The sequence below is a fragment of the Ammospiza caudacuta genome, chromosome 5 (genome assembly GCF_027887145.1).
Source record: "Ammospiza caudacuta isolate bAmmCau1 chromosome 5, bAmmCau1.pri, whole genome shotgun sequence".
Lineage (NCBI taxonomy): Eukaryota > Metazoa > Chordata > Aves > Passeriformes > Passerellidae > Ammospiza > Ammospiza caudacuta.
Genome location: NC_080597.1, coordinates 74,911,718 through 74,935,841, shown reverse-complemented (window position 1 = coordinate 74,935,841; position 24,124 = coordinate 74,911,718). Strand labels below are relative to the sequence as shown.

The window sequence follows — 24,124 nt, the reverse complement described above, 5'->3', positions numbered from 1 at the left end:
GTGTGGCTGCTTTCTGGGGATCCTGAGCAGCATCTCCTATGCTAAACATCTTAGGAGAGTATCTACTATCCTAGACAAGTCCATCAGTAAGGCAATCTCACCCTAGAAAGGTAACTTTTGAGAGAGCAGCAGAAAAAACTTGCTCATCCATTTAGTTCTCAGTCTTCTTTTTTTTTTTTTTCTCTCAGCCCTATAAAGCAAATAATTCTCAATCTAGTAGCAGCACTGATGTTGCTCTGGAGAGCACCAGGATAAAGGTTTCACCTCAATGGCTGGCTCCTACTGTTCTTACAAAAAGCTTAGATTCAGAGAAATACTTGTACACAGAGCATTTACAGATCAGGGTGCAGACTGGACAGGTACAAACAGCAGATTTACTGTCAAAGATGCTTCAAGTATCTCAAATTTTTTCAAAATTAAGAAAATAAACCAGAAGCAGCACTGTGGGGGTACAACAGAATGCTTCAGTGCTTTTCCAAATGCCTTTAATGACAAATTTCTACTTTTGTGAAGAACACCATCAACCTAAATGTCAGAACCCACCATTTATGCAGCAGCAAGCCATGCTGTTGTCTCAAAGTACTTCCCAAACTTCAGGGGGAAAACACCCCACTAAAATTCTAGAGAAAACTGATTTTCTAAAGAGAAAAAAAGGAAAGAATAAGCAAAAGGATGGTCCTTTAATGAGCAAGGCAGCACTTGATACATGGCACAGCCCGCTGCCAAAATTCCCATACAGAACAGACAGTACACAATGTCTAAGAACTCCTCCTACACCATCATATCTTCACTGCACATTTCTCCCAAAGCTGGAAAAGTGAAGCCAGCACTACCAGCAATTGCAATTCTTAATCCTGCTGGAATCCCAAACCTAATGCCTGGGCCACGAACACACACTTTCTCAAGTACCACACAAGATTTGCAAAAACTTGGCACAAACGTCATCCTGCATTATTCAATTCTTACCCTAAATTAAGGGAGAGAAAACCAGGACTGCAGTTAAATCCTTTATGCCTGGAAGGGAACAAGGCACAGCAATTACTCCACATGGGCAGCAGTGATTTCTTAACCCTACAGACAGGAGAGGGAACTCTGCCACCCACCACCTGCTGAGTCATGCAGACCTTACAGAAAACAGAAGCACAAAAGCTAAACTCAACCTTGTTTTGTGAATTATCTGCTGATTGATGTGGAAACAAAGGACAGATTTGCTATAAAACCCTGTGCCTAGATATGTGTTTTTCAGGTTTACAATGGATATACACACACATCAAGCTGAAAAACTTTCAAACTAGAAGATACATTAGGAATATTGTTAGGATAATAAAAGATACATTAGGAATAAATTAGGAATCAATTCTTTACTGTGAGGGTGGTGAGACCCTGTGCATTCCCCATCCCTGGAAGTGTCCAAGGCCAGGTTGGATGAGTGATATCATCTTGGAGCCACCTGGTCTAGTGGAAGGTGTCCCTGCCCATAGCTTGGAATGAGATGTTTAAGGACCCTTCTAACACAAACTATTCTGTAATTCAATGATACATGTAAAAGTAGAGATGTACTTTTTGGGATTCTGTACACACACCACTGGCACTGTGTGGGTACCAGCTATGAACCTCAGTGATGTTGAAAAAACACACTGCCTCAAGAGCTCCTAGCAGCTGGCTGCATGAATATTTTTGGACTGCTACCAGGATTTTAGCTGTGACAGACTATTCTCTGTAGCTCTAAAAGATGTGACAGAAGTGTCTGTAGGATCAAGTGATTTATTCAACCTGGAGAGAGAACAAGTCTATGAGATTTCAGGCAAATACATCAAGATATTTGACACTTTTTCCATTTTATTGCTGTGAGTAACATCAGTACATTTAATGTCCACGTATTCATGCAGTATTCCAAAAATCCAAATTATAACTGAAGTGTTTGTCCGTTACAACATGGCACACAGATACTAATTGGCATGACTGAGCAAAAACCTCAGCCCAGTTGTCAGGCCTCAGATCACAACACTAACAAAAAAGATGCTGCAAAACACCAGAAGAGGAAAACAACTGGTTTCTGAAGTAAATATGCACAAAGAGCAGAGTAAGTCACATATGGCACTTCAGCACCCAACAGCTGCTTACAGTGCACCCCAAAAAAAAAAGCAAGTCCAGCCTTGTCACTCTGGGAGCTGCAGCAAATTCCAAACTTTTCTGAAGTTCTGGTCTGTGCTACCATTTAATGACAACCATATGCAGGCTGCTGCATCACACAACAGGGTGTAAATTTTGTTAATGTACTCTAAATTAATTCCTGATACAATCTACACAGCAGCATTGAAATCAGAGGATAACTGGTCTTCAGATGCAAAATTGAAACCAATTGTTTGGACAATACCACTAACATATGATCTTTAACTGGTCAAAATTCACAATTCCACAAGACTGGAATTGGCTGCCCAGGGAGCAGGTGGCAGAGTCACCATCCCTGGAGGTGTCTAAGAAACCTCCACATCTAAGTGGATGTGGCATTTAACTGGACCCTGGCACTGAGAAGGTGCTGATTGGTAAAGGGTTGTGCTCTGATCTCTGAGGTCTATTCCAACCTAATTGATTCTGTGATCAAATATGCAGAACTAGACTCCAAATTGCACTACACAAGCTGCCTGTACAATTAGAGTCACACAATCTTTTACCAATTTCTTTTTCTTTAACCAGTTCTGCTCAAGCATATTTTTTGATTAGGGAACAGTGAAACTTGCATTGCATGTAAAAATAAAACCCACAAAATAACAAAATAACAAGGGCTGTCCTTGTCCACAACACAAAAATCTCGATTGCTCTTGCAATTAAGTTGGTGGCTAAATAAAAATCTATGCTCTTTTCTACATGTTATTAATCAAGCCACTCAGGGGAATTAAGTGCTCTGCACAGTGTTCCACATCAGACCATCACTGGAATCATCAGAATGAGCCTTTCTGACAGGGCCATGGTCTCCAGCATCACCAGCCTCATTGCTTCACACTTCCAATGTAAGCCGAGAACAGAATTAAAAATAGACCCATCAGCCCTCTCCTGCCTGAATAGGTTACTACATAACAGGTTTGTTATTAAATATACAATTTCTGGGTCATCTATTTCAAGACTCAAGCAAGATATCTAGTGTAATAAACAGAAAAACAGCTGTCAGATGTATTTCCTTTCACTGGCACTCATTCATAACCAACTGATGGCTTTCATGGCCATGAGAATTATTTAACTCTACCATACCCACGAAGCCAGGAAAACCCTTTACTAAATATAGTCACGTGGCAGCATTTCAAGTGCCTGCACTTCCACTTTCATTTTCTTTCTGCTTTTAAAAAGGTTTGGTAGGGACTTTAGCACATTTACTGCATTTTCATAGAGCTTGTGAGTACATCTTTGGTTTTGCCTATGTTCTTCTGATTTGTGCTCTGAAAGAAAAGGTGCCTGGAAAAGTTTTGTTTCAGTCAATGAGGGAAGGGAATAAACCAATGTTTAGGGACTCATGTTACCGGGCTTGCAAGGGTTCCTCAGGGGTGAAGAGACAGACGACAATCTTGACTCCATGATCAAAAGGCTGGATTTATTATTTTATGCTATAAGTTACATTAAGACTATGCTAATAGGAATAGAGAGAAAAGTTCAGAAGCTGCTAAGCTAAGAATAGAAAAGGAATGAATCAACAAAGGAGCTCTCCCCGATTCTGTCCCAGAGAGAGCTTGTCTTTGATTGGCCCTTAATTGTAAACATGGAACATGGGCCAATCACAGGTGCACCTGTTGCATTCCACAGCAGCAGGTAACCATTGTTTACATTCTCTTTCTGGGGCCTCACCTTCCCAGAAGAGGGAAAAATCCTAAAGAAAGGATTTTTCACAAAAGATGTCTGTAACAGACTCACTCGTATTTTTACCCTTAAGGCAGCACAGCATCATCACCTCAGCAGGGAATTGCTAAACCCTGGCATTAAGGTGAGGCACTGAGGAGACAAACACAAGCGATCAGGGCTGCAGAGCTTATTAAAATATCTCACATTGAGCATGCTGGACATCATCCTTGTGTTGTGCCTGAGCCCTGGTTTCAGCTAATAAAGCTGGGAACAAGGAGAGCTTTATTTCCCTGAGTTTTAGTTTGCTTCCTGTCCAGACCATTATGGCCACCCACACACTTGAGCAAGTGCGTCACCGCAGGAGTGACCAGTTTGTAAATGGAGAGCTGCCAACACAACACCTAGAAAATGCCTTCCAGCTTCATTTTCTAGCAGTTCCATGATGTTTATTCCAGAGATTAAAAGTCATGTGTATAAATCAACATTTTTTGGAATATGAACTATTCAGCTTGATTTTCCCCCAAATTCTCTCCTCACCACATTTATAATTCAGTCATCCACTGTTTCAACTGAAGTTTTCCAAGCCAAAATTTTGCTGTAACAACTTAAGCCACTGGAAAAAAAAAAAAACAAGGAAGCAGAACACCTATATAAATGTTTTTCCTACATTTAATTTGGCAGTCTTTCAATGGACAAGGTGCAAGAACTATTTCAATCAAAATGCAACCAAATCTGGAGTTCTTTCATCTGTCAAATATGAGACAACACAAATGGGAACTGCTTCCTTATACACAGAAATAACAAAAACTGCACTCTTTGCACACAAGGCTCTTCTGCAAATTTCAATTCCCCACTTCCTCTTTCCAGCTGATTTTTCTACAGAAAATTAAACCATAAAAAATGCTTTACATGAATAATTAAACACTCAGATTAGAAACATGAGAATTAGCTGCAGTATATAGTACTTTATATAGTACAAAGGCACTGCAAACACATCCTCTCTCTTACTCAGTGTTTAGGATTGGGCTTGCTGAACACATGAGCAACTACACAGTAATTTATATTCTCATTATTAGATACAAAAATTCAAGCAAGAGGATACAGCAACATGGTCTTTTCCAGTCAGGCAGCCAGGTTTTCTGTTAGCTTTGTCATTAAGTAAGAGAATAAAACTCAAATACTGTCTTGCCAATTTCAGTTGATACATGAGGATTTTTTTCGCAAGCCAGGCCTTAATTCTGGATACCCAATATATGTCTTGGTATGTGACACACAGGTAGACAATGCCACTATTAATTCATCTCTCTCCCACCAAGAAGTTTGGGTTAAATGCCTTGCTTAGCATGCAGAACAGTGCCCAACTCTCCAGGGTTGGAGTCAAGTCATTCTGCACTATCTCCATTCAGGTCACGACTTGTACACATGAAATTTTTGGAAGACATCTCTTTAACAAGCTCATGTGGTTTGTACAGAAGTCTGCCACTCTAATTAATCCCTGCTTAATCTACATGTCTGAGTACAACCTGCATCACTCCTTGTCAGCCTGAGTATAAATTGGGAATATTCTAAAGCATCCACTTACAGGAGGTGTGTTTCCATTCCAGAATCAGATTTTTAAAAGGACTAAATGTTCATGATGGCTCAGAAAATTAAAGAGTGAATTTAAGCCACAACTAAGAGCACATGTCAGATGAAAAATCCAGTCCAAAGACACACCATGAGCCAACCCTGCCTTGGGAACAAAAGCACCCCAAAAAAACATGTGCTTCCTGCACAAAAGCAAGTAAATGATGGCAGGGCTGGGATACAATCCATGCTCAATACTCATTACTCTGCAATCCATAGTTCCTAGATAGACTAAACTGCTTCAGGCTATGGATTAAAATTCTGCATTCTTTATCAAAATATAAATAAGTAAAATAATCAAATTCAAAGAGCAGTAGATGCACAGAGGCATCAAGAGGATCAATATCAGTCTTCACAATCAGGTTTAAGGAATACAAGGATACCTTTCCTTCTCCTCTAAAAAACCCAAAAACCTTATTTTACAGACACAATGACAGAGGATGATTGATCAGAAAACCCAGGTGAAAGCTCTTCAGTGGCAGCAGATGAGCCACCAGTGCAGACTCTGGATCTTCCACACAATTCCAAGACAAAGCTGGAAGATTTACCTGTGAGATTTCACTCAAGAGGAATACTTGGATTAAAGAAGTAGATAAGCAGAACTTTGCATGAGAGGGACACTGTGCAAGTCACTTTGCTGTGTATCAGTGCTTTAAGCAAAGAATTGAAAACAAGCAGCATAAGAGACATAGAAGCTGATCAAACATGTCAGAGTAAGAAGGTACAGATCTAACACAGAGAAAAGAAGAATATTCACTGGAAAGAAAAAGTGGAAAAGACTATTCTGGATAATCTAACAACCTTAAAAATAGCAAGAAAGCAAATTAAATGCTAAAATCAATACAAATCTTATTTTAATAAGATGCTTAACCAGCAGAAGAGGTGACATTTGTGTCTCTAACCAGAGGCCACACTTCTGAACGTGCTATAAGGAGAAATAAATCCCAGCTCCTTAGATGTGGGATTCAAGGCCAAGAACCTCCAACAGCCTCCAGTAGTGCTGACAAAGGGGGGCCTGCACGCCTCATTAGCAGCTTAATCTCACCAGAAGGTTTGATTATTTCCAGCATGACCACGACTGCCAAGGAGGAAACCTGAAACTTCCCCCACAATGAAGCACTTCTAGAAAGATCACAAATTGCTAGAAATGTAAATATCTCATGTACCAACAACCTGCATTTTACTCAGGGAAGGAAGCCTATAAATATGTCCACGTCAATAGCAGCAGCCCACATTTAAAATAAAAAACCCAGAGCAGCAGAGATTCAGGAGCTTACCTGGGGAGGATAATTGCTTTCTGAAGACCATCTTGAGGACTGATCATTTGGTCTATCCACCAAGATATTCCTAAGAAACGAGAAGCCAAGAGTAATTTAAGTAACAGCTGCATATTTTACATCTCCAATAAATGTGCTGTACATTCAGATCAGTAACATTCTCATGCAACTACTAAATCATTAGGTACAGACTCAGGTTCTCCCCCTTTTTTATTAAAGGTTTTCTAAATTGCTATTTTACAGGACCCATCAAAACACGCCTTCGAGCTTTGTGGTTGTGAAACAGAGCTGCAAGTTGCGAAATAAAAAAAATTCAAATTGTGACATAAATGTAAAACAGATGAATTTACATAGGCCTAAGTCTGTAATGAAGTGGGAAAAAATGGGCTTATACAACTCAGTAGGGTAAGAATTTTTCAGAAAGGTTAAAATGATGAGCAGTTGGAGGGTTAGTAAGGAAGGGAGACAAAGGGCTGCTAACCCACTTAAGCTTTCCTGGAGCATAGAAAGTTGTCCACCAGAGCCATGCCAAATTTTAACAAGTATTTTTCACAAGCTATAAGCCCTGAACAACACACAAAAAAGTACAAGTTCAAGTCTTCAACCAGCAAAATTGAGTTGCTTTCTTCACTTTGAAACAGTACAAAACTTAGGTAATTATTAAATTCAAAATAGTTATTTTTTGGCTAAAATGAAACAGATTCATTATGACAGTTACATGACACATCTGCTTTCTCTTCTATAACCACGCAGTAAAGCTCACACCCCAGATTAAACTAAAAAAAAAACCCTATAAATCCCTAAAATATATATAATTATTGGCAAGGTGACAATGCACCACCTGCTGGACAGGGCTTGTGAGCTTCACCATTTCCAAGTAACGAACTCGTCAGCTCATAAAACTTCTGTAAAAAGAAGGAAACAGTCATCAAAAGGCTTCTGCCATCTCCATCTGCTGTGTAGGAGGAAAAGAACACGAGCATCTGGATTACTACAAAGGGCTGGAGGAAAAAGCACTCCCATGAAAGCTGCAAAGGGAAAGAGGAGAAGTCAGAGGTTGAGCATTGCCAGACAGAAGCCAGCCGGCTCCTTCCACACCGGGCAGCCCCAGGTCACCGCAGCAGCCGCGGTATCCAGGCAGGCCCATGGTGGGACAAGGGACACGGCCAGGAGCCGCTCCAGGGTGGCCTCCTCAGTCTGAGCACTTCTGAGAGCTGGCCAGGTGCCTGTGTCTATCCATAGGCTTGGAAACACCTCCGGATTTTCACACAGTGCAGGAATAAAAGTGAAGCTCCCCCTCCCTTCAGCTGATTCCCATCACAGCACGGCATTTATTAACACAGCGATGGCAGCACCCATCCAGGTCTGTGGCTGCTTTATTCACCCATCCCCACTGGGGAAAATGCGATGGAACAGCACTGCCCTCTGCTCCAACCCCATCCAACATAAAAATCATGGCTCTGCATCATTCAACATCCAGCTAACAACATCATCTGCACTGCAAAGAGGCTCAATTACAAGAGAAAACCTGGCCCTGCCTTTAATAACAACTGGGACAAAACAAACCAATCTAAGCAAAGGGAAGAATTTGGGAACTGAGACACAAATTTCTAATAAAAGCTGCCAGTTTGAAAGCTAAGTCACCATTAGAAACCACAAGACACTTGCTTTTGAGAAGAATCACCTGCAGTTTCCTGTACCATGCCACAGGCAAGACATGGTATTTAATAAATTCTTAATACCTCAACATCTGAAGAGAAAAAAATGCTAAACTTAAAGATATGTATCTTATATTAAATACTTTAGGGATACAAAGGCAGATAAAACTAGATAATGCTGTATGGCTTTTCTCCTTTATGGAACTTTATTCTAATCCTGGAACACAAGAAGACAAGTTACCCTACGGAATAAATTTTATTTATGATTCCATTACATTTGTTTAAACATTAGACAATAAACTCTTCATACACTGAACAACACTCACAGGAATTGGCACTGCTGCATGGTCAGATTATGCCCAGCTGGAAAGAGGCATTTTGTACCTGGGACAGATCCCAAATATCGTATTTTTAGAAGCAGATTTGTTTGCTTCTCCAGGTCAAAGATCACTTTTGCCACAACCAAGGAAGATCTCAATCAGCACAGCTAGACAAGATAAAAACCCTTCCACAGAGTGAGAGAAAAGGGACAGGCAGCTCACACAAAATAAAGGCTAAAAAGAAATGTGAAAGATAAAGATAGCAGTATCAATGGAGTTAGAAATGTTTAAAATACATGGGGTATTCATTTATTAAGATTAAACAAACACTGAAGACAGAAGTCCATATGTACAAAGCCAATTTACCACAACAGTTTAGGAAAATTTATGGACTCGGAGGATTCAAGCACTGCAGCAGCCGTGAGCAATAAGAAACAAACAAATGCATGTCCTAACAGCAGATGCCTTTTTCCATGTAAAACCCTTTTTCTGGACGTCACAAAACTCCTACACAGTACCCGGAGGGAGGGTTTGCAGATGTAACACTTAGATTAAAACCTGAGAAACTTTAGAAGTGAAAACTCCATTAACACAACGACTTTCCATGTCATTTTCACAAGACATTCACAAAGGTATTTGTAAGCCCTCGAGCTACCACACGTACCGAGGTTTTATGAAAGCTTTTCCTGTGAAAAAAGCAACCCATGAAACGTGGTTTGAGAGAGCTTCCCATCATCAGCTGTGGGTACAAGATCAAGTCTAGCACAAATTTACAACACTGCCAAAGGGACCAGCCCACCCACTCGCAGAGGATCCTCCCCCTCCCTACACCAGCAGCTATAATAAAGACTTGCATAAATAACTTATTGCATCAGAGCAGCTCCCAGCTCAGCTCATACCAGCACCAGCACAAACTGAGATTAAAATACGAGCAGCTGGATTGGGATAAGGGGTTCCACTGCAGTGAACTTCCAATCCCCCCTTTCTGCTGAAAAGAAAAAAATGAGATTAGGTGATGTTGGAACTCCGGATGCTGAGAATTTTGGACGCTTTGCTTTTGGAATTTTAGCACCTCTGCTATGAAAAGCAAAGCAGGAGGGGCCATTTTATTAACACAAGCAATTCCAGAGGCAGCCCTGGTGTGCCTTATTCCCTAACCTGGCTGCCTGCACAGCTCCCAGCAGCCAAAGCTCCCTGTAAGCATTCCCATCACTGAAGAGTGGATGGTTCCATGCAGAAAACTCTTGGCAGGGCACAGTGCAAGTTTCTTTTCATTACCCAGGCAGACACCACTCTCACAACTGCTGGAAGGAGATAATTTTTCCTTTTACCAACCCAGAAACTGTAATATCCTTTGTGCCAGCTGTTGGCTGATCTCTGCTGGAATGACAGAGATGTCCCCACGCCTGGGGACTTCTCTGTGCAGAGATCCGTGGGTTCAGGCACGACAATCACTAAAGGAGAGTTTTCCTTTGCTCCAGTGGGAAAGGGAGAAAAAAGATGACTTTGCAGAATATGCTGCAAATGAGCTTTAAGGCTGCTAGAATTTGCATCTAACCTAAATATTTTCATGTGTCGCAGACATTTCTCCACAGAAATCCTTTCTTTCAGATTTCTGCGTCTTCGGGAGGCCAGAGGCCCCCAAAGAGAAGGTAAACAATTATTATCAGCTGCTGGGGAATGCAACAGGAACACCTTGATTGGCTCATTTTCTATGTTTATAATTAAGAGCCAATCACCAGTGCAAGCCAGGGGACTGAGTCCTTGAGCACAACTTTGTTGTAGATTTTTTTCTATCTCTTCTTAGCTTAGCTAGCAGCTCTGCAAAACCTCTCTCCTATTCTTTATTAGTATAACTATAATGTATTATATAACATATTAATAAATCAAGCCTTCTGATTCAAGAAACAAGATTCACCGTCTCTCTCTCACCAGCCGCACCCACTCAGGTCGCAGTAATATCATGGAGCTGCTATTAGGGAAATCCATGACTTTAGGAACAAGTCTTTGAGAATAAACAAATCCCAAACACTCTCTTTGCTTGGCACATTCACAGCTGAGCAGGAAAGGGCACAGGCTTCACTAAGAGGACTTGGAACTCAGACTCTCTTCAAAACCACAGAGCTACCACGCCATTACACTGCAAAAAGGCACTCAGAGTGCTAGGAAAGCACAGACTGGCTAGAAATGGACTAAATACTTGCTCCAGGGTTGTCCACGTGATGATTCTTTCAGTTTTTCCTACAACTATCCCAAAAGAGATTGGGAAGAATACAGCAACTGGAATACAGGGACTAAAATTTCCACTAAGTCCACTGGAAGATGTGGTGGATGGAACTATTCCAAACATGCAGAGCCCTCACAGCAGCCAGCAGAAAGCATCCACGGAGATAATCCTGCCCAGCCTAGACACTGGAATGTACACACAGCCTTAACCAAGAAAAACAGGGGGAAAAAATGACTTACCACCTAAAAACCCAATGGATCTGGAAAGAAATACAGGTTTTTTTAGTCCTGAAACTCCCACAACTCAATAAAAGCCCTGCTGGTTTCAAACCACCTGGCTGCAATGCTTGAAAACCTGCATGTACCTATAGCTGTCCCCTAAAGCAAGTCAAAAAACACATTTTAGGTTCTGCTACAGTTTCTCTCCTTCTCACTGGAAAAGTTCTCTGCTCAGAGTGGCAGAAAGATGCAAAGCCATGGAAATGTCTTGATTGAAACACAGTAAAAACAGGAAGTTATTAAGCAGATCCATTCAGGAAAAAAGGTGGGAGCTTTGGGGTTACTTTTTTACAATATAGGATTCTTAACCTCTTGCATAGCAAAACAAAGTTTGAATTGAACATGCACAGGAGCACAGTTTTAAATATTATAATGTCACAAGATTGGCCAATTTTCTGCTCAATTTTGCTTCATCTCCTCAGCAGTCTCACACTGTCATCCAGTATATTATAAACTATTTCTATTTTAAAAAAATAGCTTAGTAAATACAGCATTACAAAAATAAACTGAAGAATTTAGAAACCTTACAGAAATATATTCATCAGATCACAATGGACAACAAACCTGGGATTACTTAGTTCTGGCCTAGAAATAGCCCAATTAAAATCAGGTTCTCAATTTTTTCAATGAAAAGTTTGATTTTGTTTTTTAAGCTGCCTATCATCACTGTCAGACCAATCAAACTGCTTCTTAAATGGTAAATGACCCTGTTGTAGATATTTCCAATGAGGGAAGTTAAGATGTACTTTTTCATCACTCCCCCATCTAGTTAAGACTGAAACACACTGGACAACAAACCTGGGATTACTTAGTTCTGGCCTAGAAACAGCCCTATTAAAATCAGGTTCTCAATTTTTTTCAATGAAAAGTTTATTTTTGTTTTTAATCTCCTATCATCACAACCAGACCAACCTTAAATGGTAAATGACCTTGTAGACATTTCCAGTGAGGCAAGTTAAGAAGTACTTTTTTATCACTCCCCCCATCTAGCTAAGACTAAAACAAGACTTGTTTGATTTTGATTAATCAGTTCTTGCTAGAGCCATGACAGGAATTGTGGGATCTCAGCACCTCAGGATGGAGGTGCAGAGTGGCCGAGACCACCCTTGGGGGGCTCGGAGGTCCTGGAATGTTGCCAGAAGTGTCTGGTGGCAGGGCTTTGATCCTACACAGGAGACGACACCTGTATGGGATGGGAGGATTTCACTGGGTGAATGGTGAAGGGATAAGTTGATTAGAGTGTAAAACACAGGGTTTAGGATTTCTGTACAGGGGGGTCTAGAGAAGTAAGATGGAGGAATTGGGGCGTGTCCTGTTCTTCTTCTTCTTCTTCTTGGCCTCCATCTTCTGTGGTGATGGTGGCACTTTGGGATTGGTTATTACTGGAAGTGCACTGATCAATAAGGGTGACAAGGATTGGAGGGAAAAGGTAAATATTGTGTACGTAACTTTGAGTATAAAGATAGGCGACCGCCCCAGGGGCTCGCAGTGTGCTCATGGCTGGCTGCTGAGCAGACCTCTGTCAGGCCAAGAGAAAATCTTTTAGATAAACAACTAATAAACACTGAAGATCGAGAAAAAACCTAAAGCCTCTTCTCGTCCTTTGAAGCACGGGCTGTCCAAGGACATCTCCAAGCCTTTCCAGGCCATAAATCAGCCGGGAGAGATCCGGCAGGAATGAAATAGTGACAATAATGACTAAAACTGCAGCAGTGCAGTGCAGGAAGTTACAGAACCACCTGGGCTTGGAAATCCCAAAGATCACCAAGTCCAACCCTTAAACCAGCACTGCCAAGGCCACCACTAAACCACGTCCCAGGTGCCACATCCACACATCCTTAAAATCCCTCTAGGAATGGTGAATCCAGCACAGCTCTGGGCAGCTGAGCCAGGGCTGGACAACCCCAGGTAAGGAATTCCTTCCTGATATCCCATCTAACCCTCCCCTGGCACAACTTCAGGTCATTCCCAGAGCCCATAAATAACTTCTATTGCAGTGACTCAGCAACCCTAAATCACAGATTAAACTTTTGACTGTATCACTGAGAGATTCAAATCCTTGGTGGCAAAAGCTCCAGGCTGGGAATATCACTATTAGCACAGAGGAAAAACAAACAGGAGAAAAAATCAAGTCAGGCTTATTTACTTGAGTTGGTAGCCACAGTAACTTCATGTATCACAGATGATTACCAGCCTAATTGTCCCAACATTTAGAGATTAGAGTTTAGATGCAATTTCACTGCTAAGTGATGCTGAGAATCTCCTAAGCTTGAAAAATTACCAAGGTTCGTTCTCTCTGTGCACTAACTTTGAATTTAAGAATTGTTAGATCACTAAAACTGATCTTTTCTACATATTTTGATTAATGTCTCTTTTTTTAATAAGAAAATAACTTAAAATGCCAGTGGTATCAGTGAACTCAGTGATAAGATCATCTGATGCAGTTTCTTTTACTCATTTCATACTCAGTGTTCACCAGTACATATAATTACCTGTACATATATCACACATGCCCACTTGGACATATTATTATTATCCTCAGGATATTTGAGCACACAAGGATATCTGAATTCCTGCCTTTTAACCAAGCTTAGGTGAGATACCAGAAGACTCCCTGAATAGAAATAAATCCCTGGCTTAATAAAAAAGTCCAAGAATAGCATGAATTCTGTCCTTCAAGACTCAAGGATAAAGAGATTACACTCTTCAGTTGACTGAATTTGTAGCCAATAGATAAAATACTGGAGTAAAATCCTCCAGAATTTAAAACATCACCACCCACAACCACTGGATAACAACGTTCAGTTTTCATTCTGAGAAAATCTCCTATCTGGCTTGAAAATAGTTTGGATTGTGTGTGAACATCGGGATTTCTACAGCCAGCAATCACCACAAAAACTTGGGCTTTAGAAATGTTCCAAAATTCTGGTGGAGCAGCCCACTTGAGCACTGCTCACTTCTCATTTCCAAAAGCATTTTCTTGGGATGGGACAGATCCTTTTTAAGGAGATGAGAGGAAAGCAATGTCTAGCACACATCTATGTAAATTCCCTGTGCTGTATTTTGGAAGCATCACAACCTCAGTAAAATATTTCTGTTTGACTAATGCACATATGGAAAAACTTAACAAAGGCCAGGAAGCAGATCAAGGCCTTCCACGATTTCACAACAGTGCAAGGATGCTCTTCTATTCCACAATACCTGTAATGATTCCACCCAGGGGAAGCCACAAACCCAGACTGAGTGATGATATGTAAAGATATACATTGCTAAATGTAAGCCATAAACACATCTTTAATACTATTATTAATATTAAACACATCTTTAATACTCATCAGCACTGTAACCTCACACCCAGTAAAAGCTCACCCAAAAAATGATGCCTGTAAAAGAATTTAAAGCAGACCGTGTTCAACAAAACAGACTGAAGTGCCCTCATGCCCAAACTGATGTCAGCTTTGGAAATGTTTCCACCAAAACTCTATGGAAAATGCCTCCTGGTTCCAGGTGGGAAAACTTTCCCAGTTTTCCTTTCACAATTAAGCTTCTCTCACTGACAGTGCAACTCAGGGAGTGCAGAAGACAAAATACAGATCTGGGAAGAAAAGGAAGTTTCAGTCTGTTAAGTGCTGGTTATGTGGAGAAACACAGCACAGGTCAAACATTTAACCCTGGATGACATTAGGGAATAATTCCTTATTTTGGATCAATATACATCATTCATGTTAAAGGATACAGCAGTTCCCAGGCCAAAATTACTTTCATATTTGGCAGTTTTCAAACCCTGTAGCAGAAATGAGGATTTTTAGAAGACAAAATTGAAGTTAGCAATAGTACACTGACACAGAAGAGTGGAGTGGGAACTCATTCATCAATTCCTAATTCATGGGTCAATTTACCTAACCCAAATTTTTACCTCCAATTTAACACTCTGTGTTAAGAGCATCTCTTTACTAATAAAACTTTCAAGTGCAGAACAAGCTGGGAAATTGCTGTTTAAATATAATTACCATAACAGCCAAATGCTGTTTAAACTATGTACTGACAGAAAAGGATTCCAGAAAAACACAGGTCATGTCCTAAAGAGAGTTTCAATGTTTTTTCAGGCACCTTCTCAGAGCTTGAGCATGACATTATGAACCCAGGCAGTCTCAGGAGGAAAGACCAAGGAAAACACCAAGTTCAACCTGACCAGAGCACAATTTTTGTCCATGATGAAGATCCTGTTCTCCTCCAGGAGCAGCAGAAGGTGCCAGCAAAGGAAGAGCAAGTGCTATCAGCCAGACTGCTCCTGCAGCTGAAATTCAGGCATGCAGGCTGCTGTCCTCAACTTCAATAAATGGTTGTGTGTCGGTTTCTCGGCTGTTCAGGTGGCCTGGAAAGGCCCAGGGATGGCCTTGAAGAGCCGACGCTTCAAAGGACGAGGAGAGACTTCTGATCTTGTCTCGGTCTTGGTGTTTATTAATTGTTTATCTAAAAGATTTTCTTTCAGCCCGACAGAGGTCTGCACAGCAAGTCAGCCATGGGCACACTGCACAAGCCCCCGGGGCGGTCACTTATCTTTATACCCGAAGTTACGTGTACAATATTTATCATTTTTCCCCAATACCTTCTACCCTTATTAACCGGTGCACTTCTAGTAATAACCAATCCCAAAGTGCCACCATCACCACAGAAGATGGAGGCCAAGAAGAAGAAGAAGAACAGGACATGCCCCAATTCCTCCATCTTACTTCTCTAAACCCCCCTGTACAGAAATCCTAAACCCTGTGTTTTACACTCTAATTAACTTATCCCTTCACCATTCACCCAGTGAATTCCTCCCATCCTCATACAGGTGTCGTCTCCTGTGTAGGATCAAAGTCCAGCCACCAGACACTTCTGGCAACATTCCAGGACTCCCGAGCCCCCCAAGGGTGTCTCAGCCTCTCTGCACCTCCATCCTGAGGTGCTGAGATCCCACAGTTGTGCTCCCTGATTTAAATTGATTCAGGAAATGATTTCTCAAGGATGATGCACCCTGAGTTGGAAGTAGTGACTGAAATAGCAACTACCTAAAGCAACAAACCACTCTACACCTTCAGTGCTCCTCCTCCCCTTCCAGGAACTGGTGTATTATGGAATTGAAACTCTGTGAACTTACAGCTCACTCTTCCCACAGAATTCAACAGGCAAAAAAAGCAAAATTACATCTGGGTTTATATTAACATGCAATAAAGTTTATATAAACTGGGTTTACATTAACATGCAAAAAATGCATTGCATGAAAAAAAAGCATATTTTATGCATAACATTGCATAAGAAAAAGCAAAATTACATCTGGGTTTACAAGTTTATATTAACATGCAATAAAGTCAAGCACTGGCTTGCTTTGGAACAAGTCACCTCTATGTAAGTGATGGAATCAGTGCTACCCACACCACTTATCTCAGCAAAAAAATCAGGATCAGATCACAAAATTGGTGGTGGTGATAAACATGATCATTCTACAGCAATCTGATAAAAACATAATGAATGTACAGAATTAAAAACCATATTCTTGGCCATGAAAAAAAAAAATAAAAATCAAGCAGACTGTATGTGATGCCTGAATAATAACATTTATCTCAAGGAAAACTCTGTTTAATAACTAGTCTTTAAATCAGTAATTAGTCATTAAAGGCTGGAAAACTTTTATTAAACTCCCAGGCTATACAGCAACACACACAGCAAATGATCCACAATCTGATGATGTTAACACCTCCCGTGAAAATTTTACATTGTTAATGTTCTGTGAAATGCCATCCCAGAATAGGCTGAAGATCAGAGCACTGCAGGTTCTGCCAGGTTGGGCACACCAGGGAACCTGAGCAATGAGCATTTCACCTTGCTGCTCCTGCCAGTGAATAAACCTGTCTCATCTCTAAAATAACATCTATATTTTACCTGCAGCCTGAAGAGCTTTCTCCTGATACTACAGCACTTGTGCTTTTACCTGGGGAGCAAGAGATATCATAACTCATAATCCCTCATAACTTCATCATTTTGTGATTTTTTTCACTCCTTCACCTCTGACATTTTTCTTTCTCACTAATTAACTTTATCAGACACCAAAGAAGTGTTTTATAGTTGTGCATTCAATCTGTAGGCAACTTTATTTTCTACAGAAATATTTTGCTCTGTAATACTGAATTTCAGCACTCACAGAAAAATCCTACAGGCTACAGAAGTGATGTAAACAAGAGGGAAAATGCCTGTCAGAACAGGAGGTTGTCTAGAAACATCCACAAAGTCCACACAGACAAGCAGAGGAGAAAAAATATTTCCCACAGGCCACTGGAAAGGATGAAAAGCAGAACTGAGAGCATTTCTGTACACAGGGCTCAGAGAGACAAGCAGAGGGGCGGCTCACTGGTTGGCCAGGATTTGCATCCCCTGCTCATTTTAATAAATGTTGGAAGGATTGATCAATATTGAAATTCATCAGCAGCTACAGAGCCAGCCCCTGTGCCTTCCCCTATCTAAAGGCAAAGCAACTACAACAGGAAAGTCAATTAACTATGTCAAAATACTGAAATAAAGCTAGAAATGCTGACAACTTAAGCTGAAAAAAAGTACATTAATGGTTATTATTAGTGCAAAAAACCTCCACAATTACAATTCTACAACTCTTCCACCATTTGGGTCTGGTTTAGGTGGCTTTGAAGTGCTTAGACCTCAGCAGAAGGTATCCTTGCCTTGTAAAGGGAACAGAGCTTGGGTTCAGGGAACATAATATTAAAAATAAACCTTTCATTAGTCATGACTGCTCTCAGCTTGAACAGGAGATTCTTCAAGAGCTGGATGCATCTACAAGGAACTTTATGAACCTCTGTGGTACAGATCTGAGTCATCATTTTCATGTGGTTGGAGGAGAAACTGAGAAGCACATCTCACTGGCCACAAACATATGTTTTTTCCTGTTACAAAGATCTCAGCGAGCACAGGAGCTGGAATTCAGGTTATTTTTCACCTGGGGCTTTTTGTTTGTTTGTTTAGCTCTGTTGCTTTTAATTCTTATGGACTTTACCCCAAAAAGTTTGCTGCACGTGTTCTCTTCATCTTCTGGATCAGGTTTTGCAAGATTTGAAACATTAGAGTACACTTTTTTCAGGGTACAGCACTGCAGCAGGACATTTTAGTTTGGCCAGGAACTTACTGTTACAACCTCATAACTAGAAAGCAAAAGTTAAATTTGCATTCTCACTTTAAAAGCCTATGACTCACTCATATTTTACTATCAAAGTACCTTACACTAAGTTTTCTTCCCCTGGTTTGATGGAAATACAGCAAACTGATGAATAAATAAAATTATTTTGAGTGTATTTTAACAAATCAACTAGATACTTCCTAGCAAAGGGACAACAAAGTTATTCAGCCTTCAGCATATGACACCACTCAAGGCAACAAACTGGAGAAGACTGGAATTCTCTGAACAACTGAAGTTAGATAATAGATAAATGTGAGTTGCAATGAAAAAGTGACACCAGCTAAGATGTTGTTGATGGTATTTAATTATCAGCTAAGAAACCAATCTTAATTTATAATCTTAATAACAACCTTAGCACAAGAAATAAACAAAACACTAATTAAAAACCTGGAGTCAAACACAGGAAATATACTGATCTTCCTCTACAGAGATTCCATGCAGGAAAACTTGAAGCACTGAAAATTTGAGCAACAGAAACAGGATGAACATTCCTTACTGAAGTATGTGAATAGAGGAACACAGCAAAAAGCTCTTGTTGGTCTCTGAAGTGGGATTTCAGCCATATAAAGCAGTGACAGAAGGACCTGAGTGCATTATCAAACACAAAATGCCACCAGTCCTGATGCTGATGCAGCCACTAGAACCCACAGCCCCAGGATGCAGCAATCTGGCAGTAAAAAAGGGCACAAAGCTGCCATCACACAGAGCACAGCACTTCACCTCTCATTCACCTCAGGAGCAAGTTCAAACTGCAGCAGGTACAAAAACAAGCCACTAAAAAAGTCAGGATATGAAGTGCTTCTCTCAGTGAAGAGCAAGAGCTTCTGGTTCTATTCCTTATTAAAGAAAAAAAAAAAAAAAAAAACCCAAAAAGCCAAAGTGGAGCAACCTGCATTACCTTCTGCAACTCTTCATTCCCTCCTTGTCAGAAAGAAACAAAGTGACTGAGCTCATCACTCCTGCAGGAGGGCAGAGAAGGGAGAGGAATGAGTCCATCCCCCGGGTTCTGTGCATGTCTGAAGACACCAGCGCTTGTTTGTGTCACTGGAGTGAAGCCACCGCCATGCTGGGACAATCCCTAGGCCACCCCCACCTGAGGCACCAGGGAGCAGCCTCTCCTCCCCCTGGGGCTCCATTCCTCCCCCTGGGGCTCCTCCATTCCTCCCCCTGGGGCTCCTCCATTCCTCCCCCTGGGGCTCCTCCATTCCTCCCCCTGGGGCTCCATTCCTCCCCCTGGGGCTCCATTCCTCCCGGGAGGAACCCTGGAGAGACAAGGAGTGGATCTGACAGAGCAGTCTCAGGCAATGGGCTGGGCTGAGCATTTTCCAGGCTGGACAAGCTGAAGCCTCTCAATGCTGAACTGGTGCTTCTGTGTCACAGACATCTTTCATGGAAAATCCTTTCCTTAGGATTTCTCCTCCTGAGAAGCTGCGAGGCCTCAGGAATAAAATGTAAACAATGGTTATCTGCTGCTGTGGAATGCAACAGGTGCATCTGGGATTGGCCCATGTTAAATGTTTGTAATTAATGGCCAATCACAGCCCAGCTGTCCGAGCCACAAACCTTTGTTATCATTCTTTGCTATTCTATTCTTAGCCAGCCTTCTGATGAAATCCTTTCTTCTATTCTTTTAGTATAGTTTTAATGTAATATATATCATAAAATAATAAATCAGCCTTCTGAAACATGGAGTCAGATCCTCAGCCTGAGACCCCTGTGAGCACTGTCACATTTCCACATAGGCAGAGCATCTCTGGAAACATCAGATGTTTCAACACCAAATTTCCTCCTGGATCAATTCTCTTCCCAAAAGCACAACCTCCCCTACAACACAGCCACTATTACCAGACCAAATGTTTGATTTCTACCCACAGTTTCTAAAATAAATATCCAAGTCAGTCTTGATGCAGGTACAAACCAACAGACATCTCCAATGATTTGAAAAACAGAAGTATTTCTTTTCATTAAGACAATCCTCACTTAATGTCTGGAAAGGTCCTTGCAGACATGCAGGTAGCTGCAGCTCTGGTAAAGCTGCCAGAAACAGGATCCAGCACTAACTAATCCTCCAGCACCACCACCCAATGCAGAGGAAAGGCACTGGCACTGAGCAGAGGAAGCTTCTCTGTCCCTGAAAGAAATGAGTATTTTTCAATAGGCTACTGATCCTCAGCTAGAGCATGACCAGAAAGGCCTTTGAAAAACACTTTTTGTTTGCCTTTGTTTAGGCTTTTTTAATGAAAAGAGAGGTTATCAGATGATTTCAGTGTTGTGAAAGTTTCAATGTCAGTTCAGCATCACATAAGCAGGTGAGATGGCACTAGACATTTAATTTCCTCCCTGGTCAGCAGTGATGGAAGTTTTACATTCCAGAACTCTGTTTTACATTTAAAACCATACAACGACTTAAAGCAAGTGTTTAAATCATCCTTAACTCCTCTGCTGCTCCTCCCTGAGCACTTTGTCTGCAATACCACAACTCCCAACAACAATCAATAATATTTAATAGGTTGTATATTCACTCCTACATACATGAGGGCAGAGCCCCTTTTCTCCTTAAAGGTTAAAGTGGTTTCTCTCTAGCTATGCCAGCAAATTTATTTAAACTACAGCATAACCAGAATTCCCAATGTCACAGAATCATGCAGGATGGAAAACATCCTCTAAGATCAAGTTCTTCCAGAGAAGCATCATTTTGTTGTATATATTAAGTACTAAGGGAACCTTTAGCTGTGTGTGCATGCTGATCCCACAGGGTGTTATGGTCTTGTCCCAGAAATTTTTAAGATTTCCTTCTTCAGTCCCTCCCCAAAAACCCACCTTCCCATACATTTCTTATTAAACTTTCTCTTTTTGAGATGCTGATCTTAAATCACAGGTCAAAGCCTCTCCCTTCCAATCCAGGCTGCATTCCAGCTCTCTCCCAGGCCATGGCAATAAAAAGTTGGAAGCAAAAACCAAAACTTCCATAGCAAGACCAGAATCCCTCAGACCAAGGTCAGCACACCAGAGCCCAAGCCCATTGCTGGGATTACAGTGTTTAAAAGCAGATAATAAAATTGTTTTCACTGATGACAAGCACTTTTAAACAACATCTTAAAAGCAGCCAAATGCAAGGTCACACATTTGTAAAATATAAAATACCATCCCAGCTACAGGAATGGGAATTTGTATCAGGGAAGGCATTAAGGACTTTGGGCAGCACTGCAGATGCCACGTGAAACTTAATTCCTGACACGAGTCTGTAGCAAAAAGGGACTAATGGGAGCCTTGGAAAGGAATATCAAGGACAAAGACAATACTCTGTGTTTGTACAGCATCACTGAGATCAATAATGGACTGTCACCCCTCTCCTCAGGGACCAACACTTTAACAAGATTTTAAAAGCCAGAAATGCCAGTAGAAATAACTACAAGCTCATCAGAGAGCTCAAAGAGGCACCCTAAGGGCAAGCTGTTTAAAAGGAAAGGTAAAGGGATGGCTTCATTACCACCAAAGATTACAAATTAAGAGAAGAAACCAGTTCTTTTCCACATCTAACACAGAAAATATACAGAAAAACAAAACAATTCAGAGTTCAGTTAAAAACCTGGATTTAGAGGTTTACTTCATTTTGCAAAGTGGAGATAATTGAAGATATTAATAATTAACAACTAAGGCAACTCTGTCACTTGTTGATAGCAGGTGAGTTGAGGATACATCAATCAAAGGTCAGCAAAAGCAGCACAATCGATGATGGGATGAGTCTGGACAGCCCATAATGACCTCGTTGTGCTGTGACCCCAGCAGTCCTCCCGAACCCAGCACCAAGGATGGCTCATCCCAAAGGTGAACCAGAAACATCACACCTAAACCACGCTGTGGTCACTCCAAACCTGTCAGTGACTAGAGAAATCCCACAGGCTGCAGCTGGATGTCAACACAGGATGGGATCACTCGGTACAGCAGCACAAACCGATGGCTCTAACAGCTCCTGCCAGCCCCCAAATTCCTAGGGACAGGCCATTAGAGCAGCAGGTGACCCCTCTCCCCAAAAGCCACACACGGCAGGGGACACAGCCCAGCACTGCACAGGTCAGGGGCAGGACAGGACGCCCAGCTGCCAAAAAACACAGAGCCCACAAGCACCTGACAGAGGCAGGGCAGGGCAGGGGGGGCACTGACCCTTCTCCTCGTTTCACCCAGTAACTGCCCAGCCTCTGCCACACCGGCGCCTGTTCTTCCCCCAAATCTGGGGTCAGCTTCTCCTCTTTAGCTGCAACTTTCCTCTGCCCATATCTCGTGCTAAAGCTACCCCCAAACCTGACTCTCAAGGCCTTCCACATTTAACCCACCCCCCCATAACCTGCAAGCCCAGACTCTCTGCCCCACGCAACTCCTCCCAAATCACTTCATGAACCAGTGCTCCAAACACAGCCCCGAGTGACGGTGCCCTGCCCGTGAACCTCCAGCCCTGCTGAGCACCTCCTGCCCCGCTAAAACCCCCAAATCCCGCAGTACAGATCTCCGCCAAACGCAGCCCCCCAAACCCTGCTGGAGAGAGCCCTCTTACACACAGCCACCCCAAACTCTCCTATAGACACCCTGCTCACCCACAGCTCCCCCCAAACCTGCTGCCCAGAGCCCCCTCACACAAAGAACGCCGCTCACACACAGCTCCGCTCCCACTCCCCCCGCGGCGGCCTCCCCGCGCGGGCCTCAGCGCAGGGCCCGCGCAGGCCGCACACAGGCCCAGCCGCCCGGCCACCCCCAGACCCGAGCCCGGAGCGCGTTCCAGGCGCGCCGCCGAGCCCGGCACTCACTCGGGCAGGTAGGTGGAGGAGAAGCTGCTCCAGCGGTGCAGGCTGTAGCCCAACACGCGACTCTCAGCGCCCGCCGGACCCGCCGCCGCCGCCATCTTGTTGTCAGCAGCCGCCCCGGCAGCGACCGCGGGGGGCGGGGCCAAGATCTTAAAGGGGCCGCGCTCTTAAAGGGGCCGCGCCGGCGGGGGTGGGGACGGTCTGAGGGGGGTCGGGGGCGGCTGAGGGGGGGCTTCGTGGGACTGAGGGGTTCAGACGCTGCCCCTTGGGGATCAGGGGCCGTGAGGCGTTCAGGGGGTGCCCCGTGGGGCTCAGCGGGGCTGTGGAGCTGAGGGGATGCCTTGAGGAACTCAGAGGATGTGCCATGGAGCTGAGGTGGCCTGAGGAGCTCAGAGGGGCTCTGGGGGATGCCCTGAGGGACTCAGAGGATGTCCCATGGAGCTGAGGGGCTCAGAGGGGGCTGTGGCTCTGAGGGGATGTCCCATGGAGCTGAGGTGGCCTGAGGGGCTCAGAGGGCCTGTGGGTCTCAGGGGATCCCCTATGGAGCTGAGGTGGCCTGAGGGATTCTGGGTCTGAGGGGATATTCTGAGGGACTCAAGGAATGCCCCATGGAGCTGAGGTGGCCTGAGGAGCTCACAGGGGCTGTGGGTTTGAGGGGATGCTCTGAGGGGCTCAAGGGATGCCTCAAGGGTTTGAGGTGAGCTGAGAAGTTTGAAGAATGCACTGTGGGGATAGGGGGCTGAGGAATGCTAATTACCAAATGCTCCTTCCATGGCCCCATGTGGGTGGGTAATTGGAAAAGAGATCAAGAGAAACCCAGTGAGGTTTGATCCTGCACCAGCTCCTGGATTTATAGAATTGTTAAAGTTGGAAAAGATCT

At 42.7% G+C, this 24,124-nt stretch overlaps 1 protein-coding gene across 2 annotated transcripts in view; it reads right to left on the bottom strand.

Annotated features, from left to right (window-relative positions):
- Positions 1 to 23,366, bottom strand: part of MKLN1 (muskelin 1) — a 99,593-nt gene extending 76,227 nt beyond the window's left edge. Inside the window, exons 1-2 of one of the 2 annotated variants that reach the window (XM_058804802.1) lie at positions 23,248 to 23,366; positions 6,735 to 6,804 (exon numbers count right to left, since the gene is read on the bottom strand). In XM_058804802.1, the coding sequence (XP_058660785.1) occupies positions 6,735 to 6,804; positions 23,248 to 23,342 (165 nt within the window). In that variant the 5' untranslated portion in view covers positions 23,343 to 23,366. Of the gene's footprint in view, positions 1 to 6,734; positions 6,805 to 23,247 lie in introns of those variants that run through there. The other variant, XM_058804803.1, reaches the window with a different exon arrangement.
- Between the last annotated feature and the right edge of the window lie 758 nt (positions 23,367 to 24,124).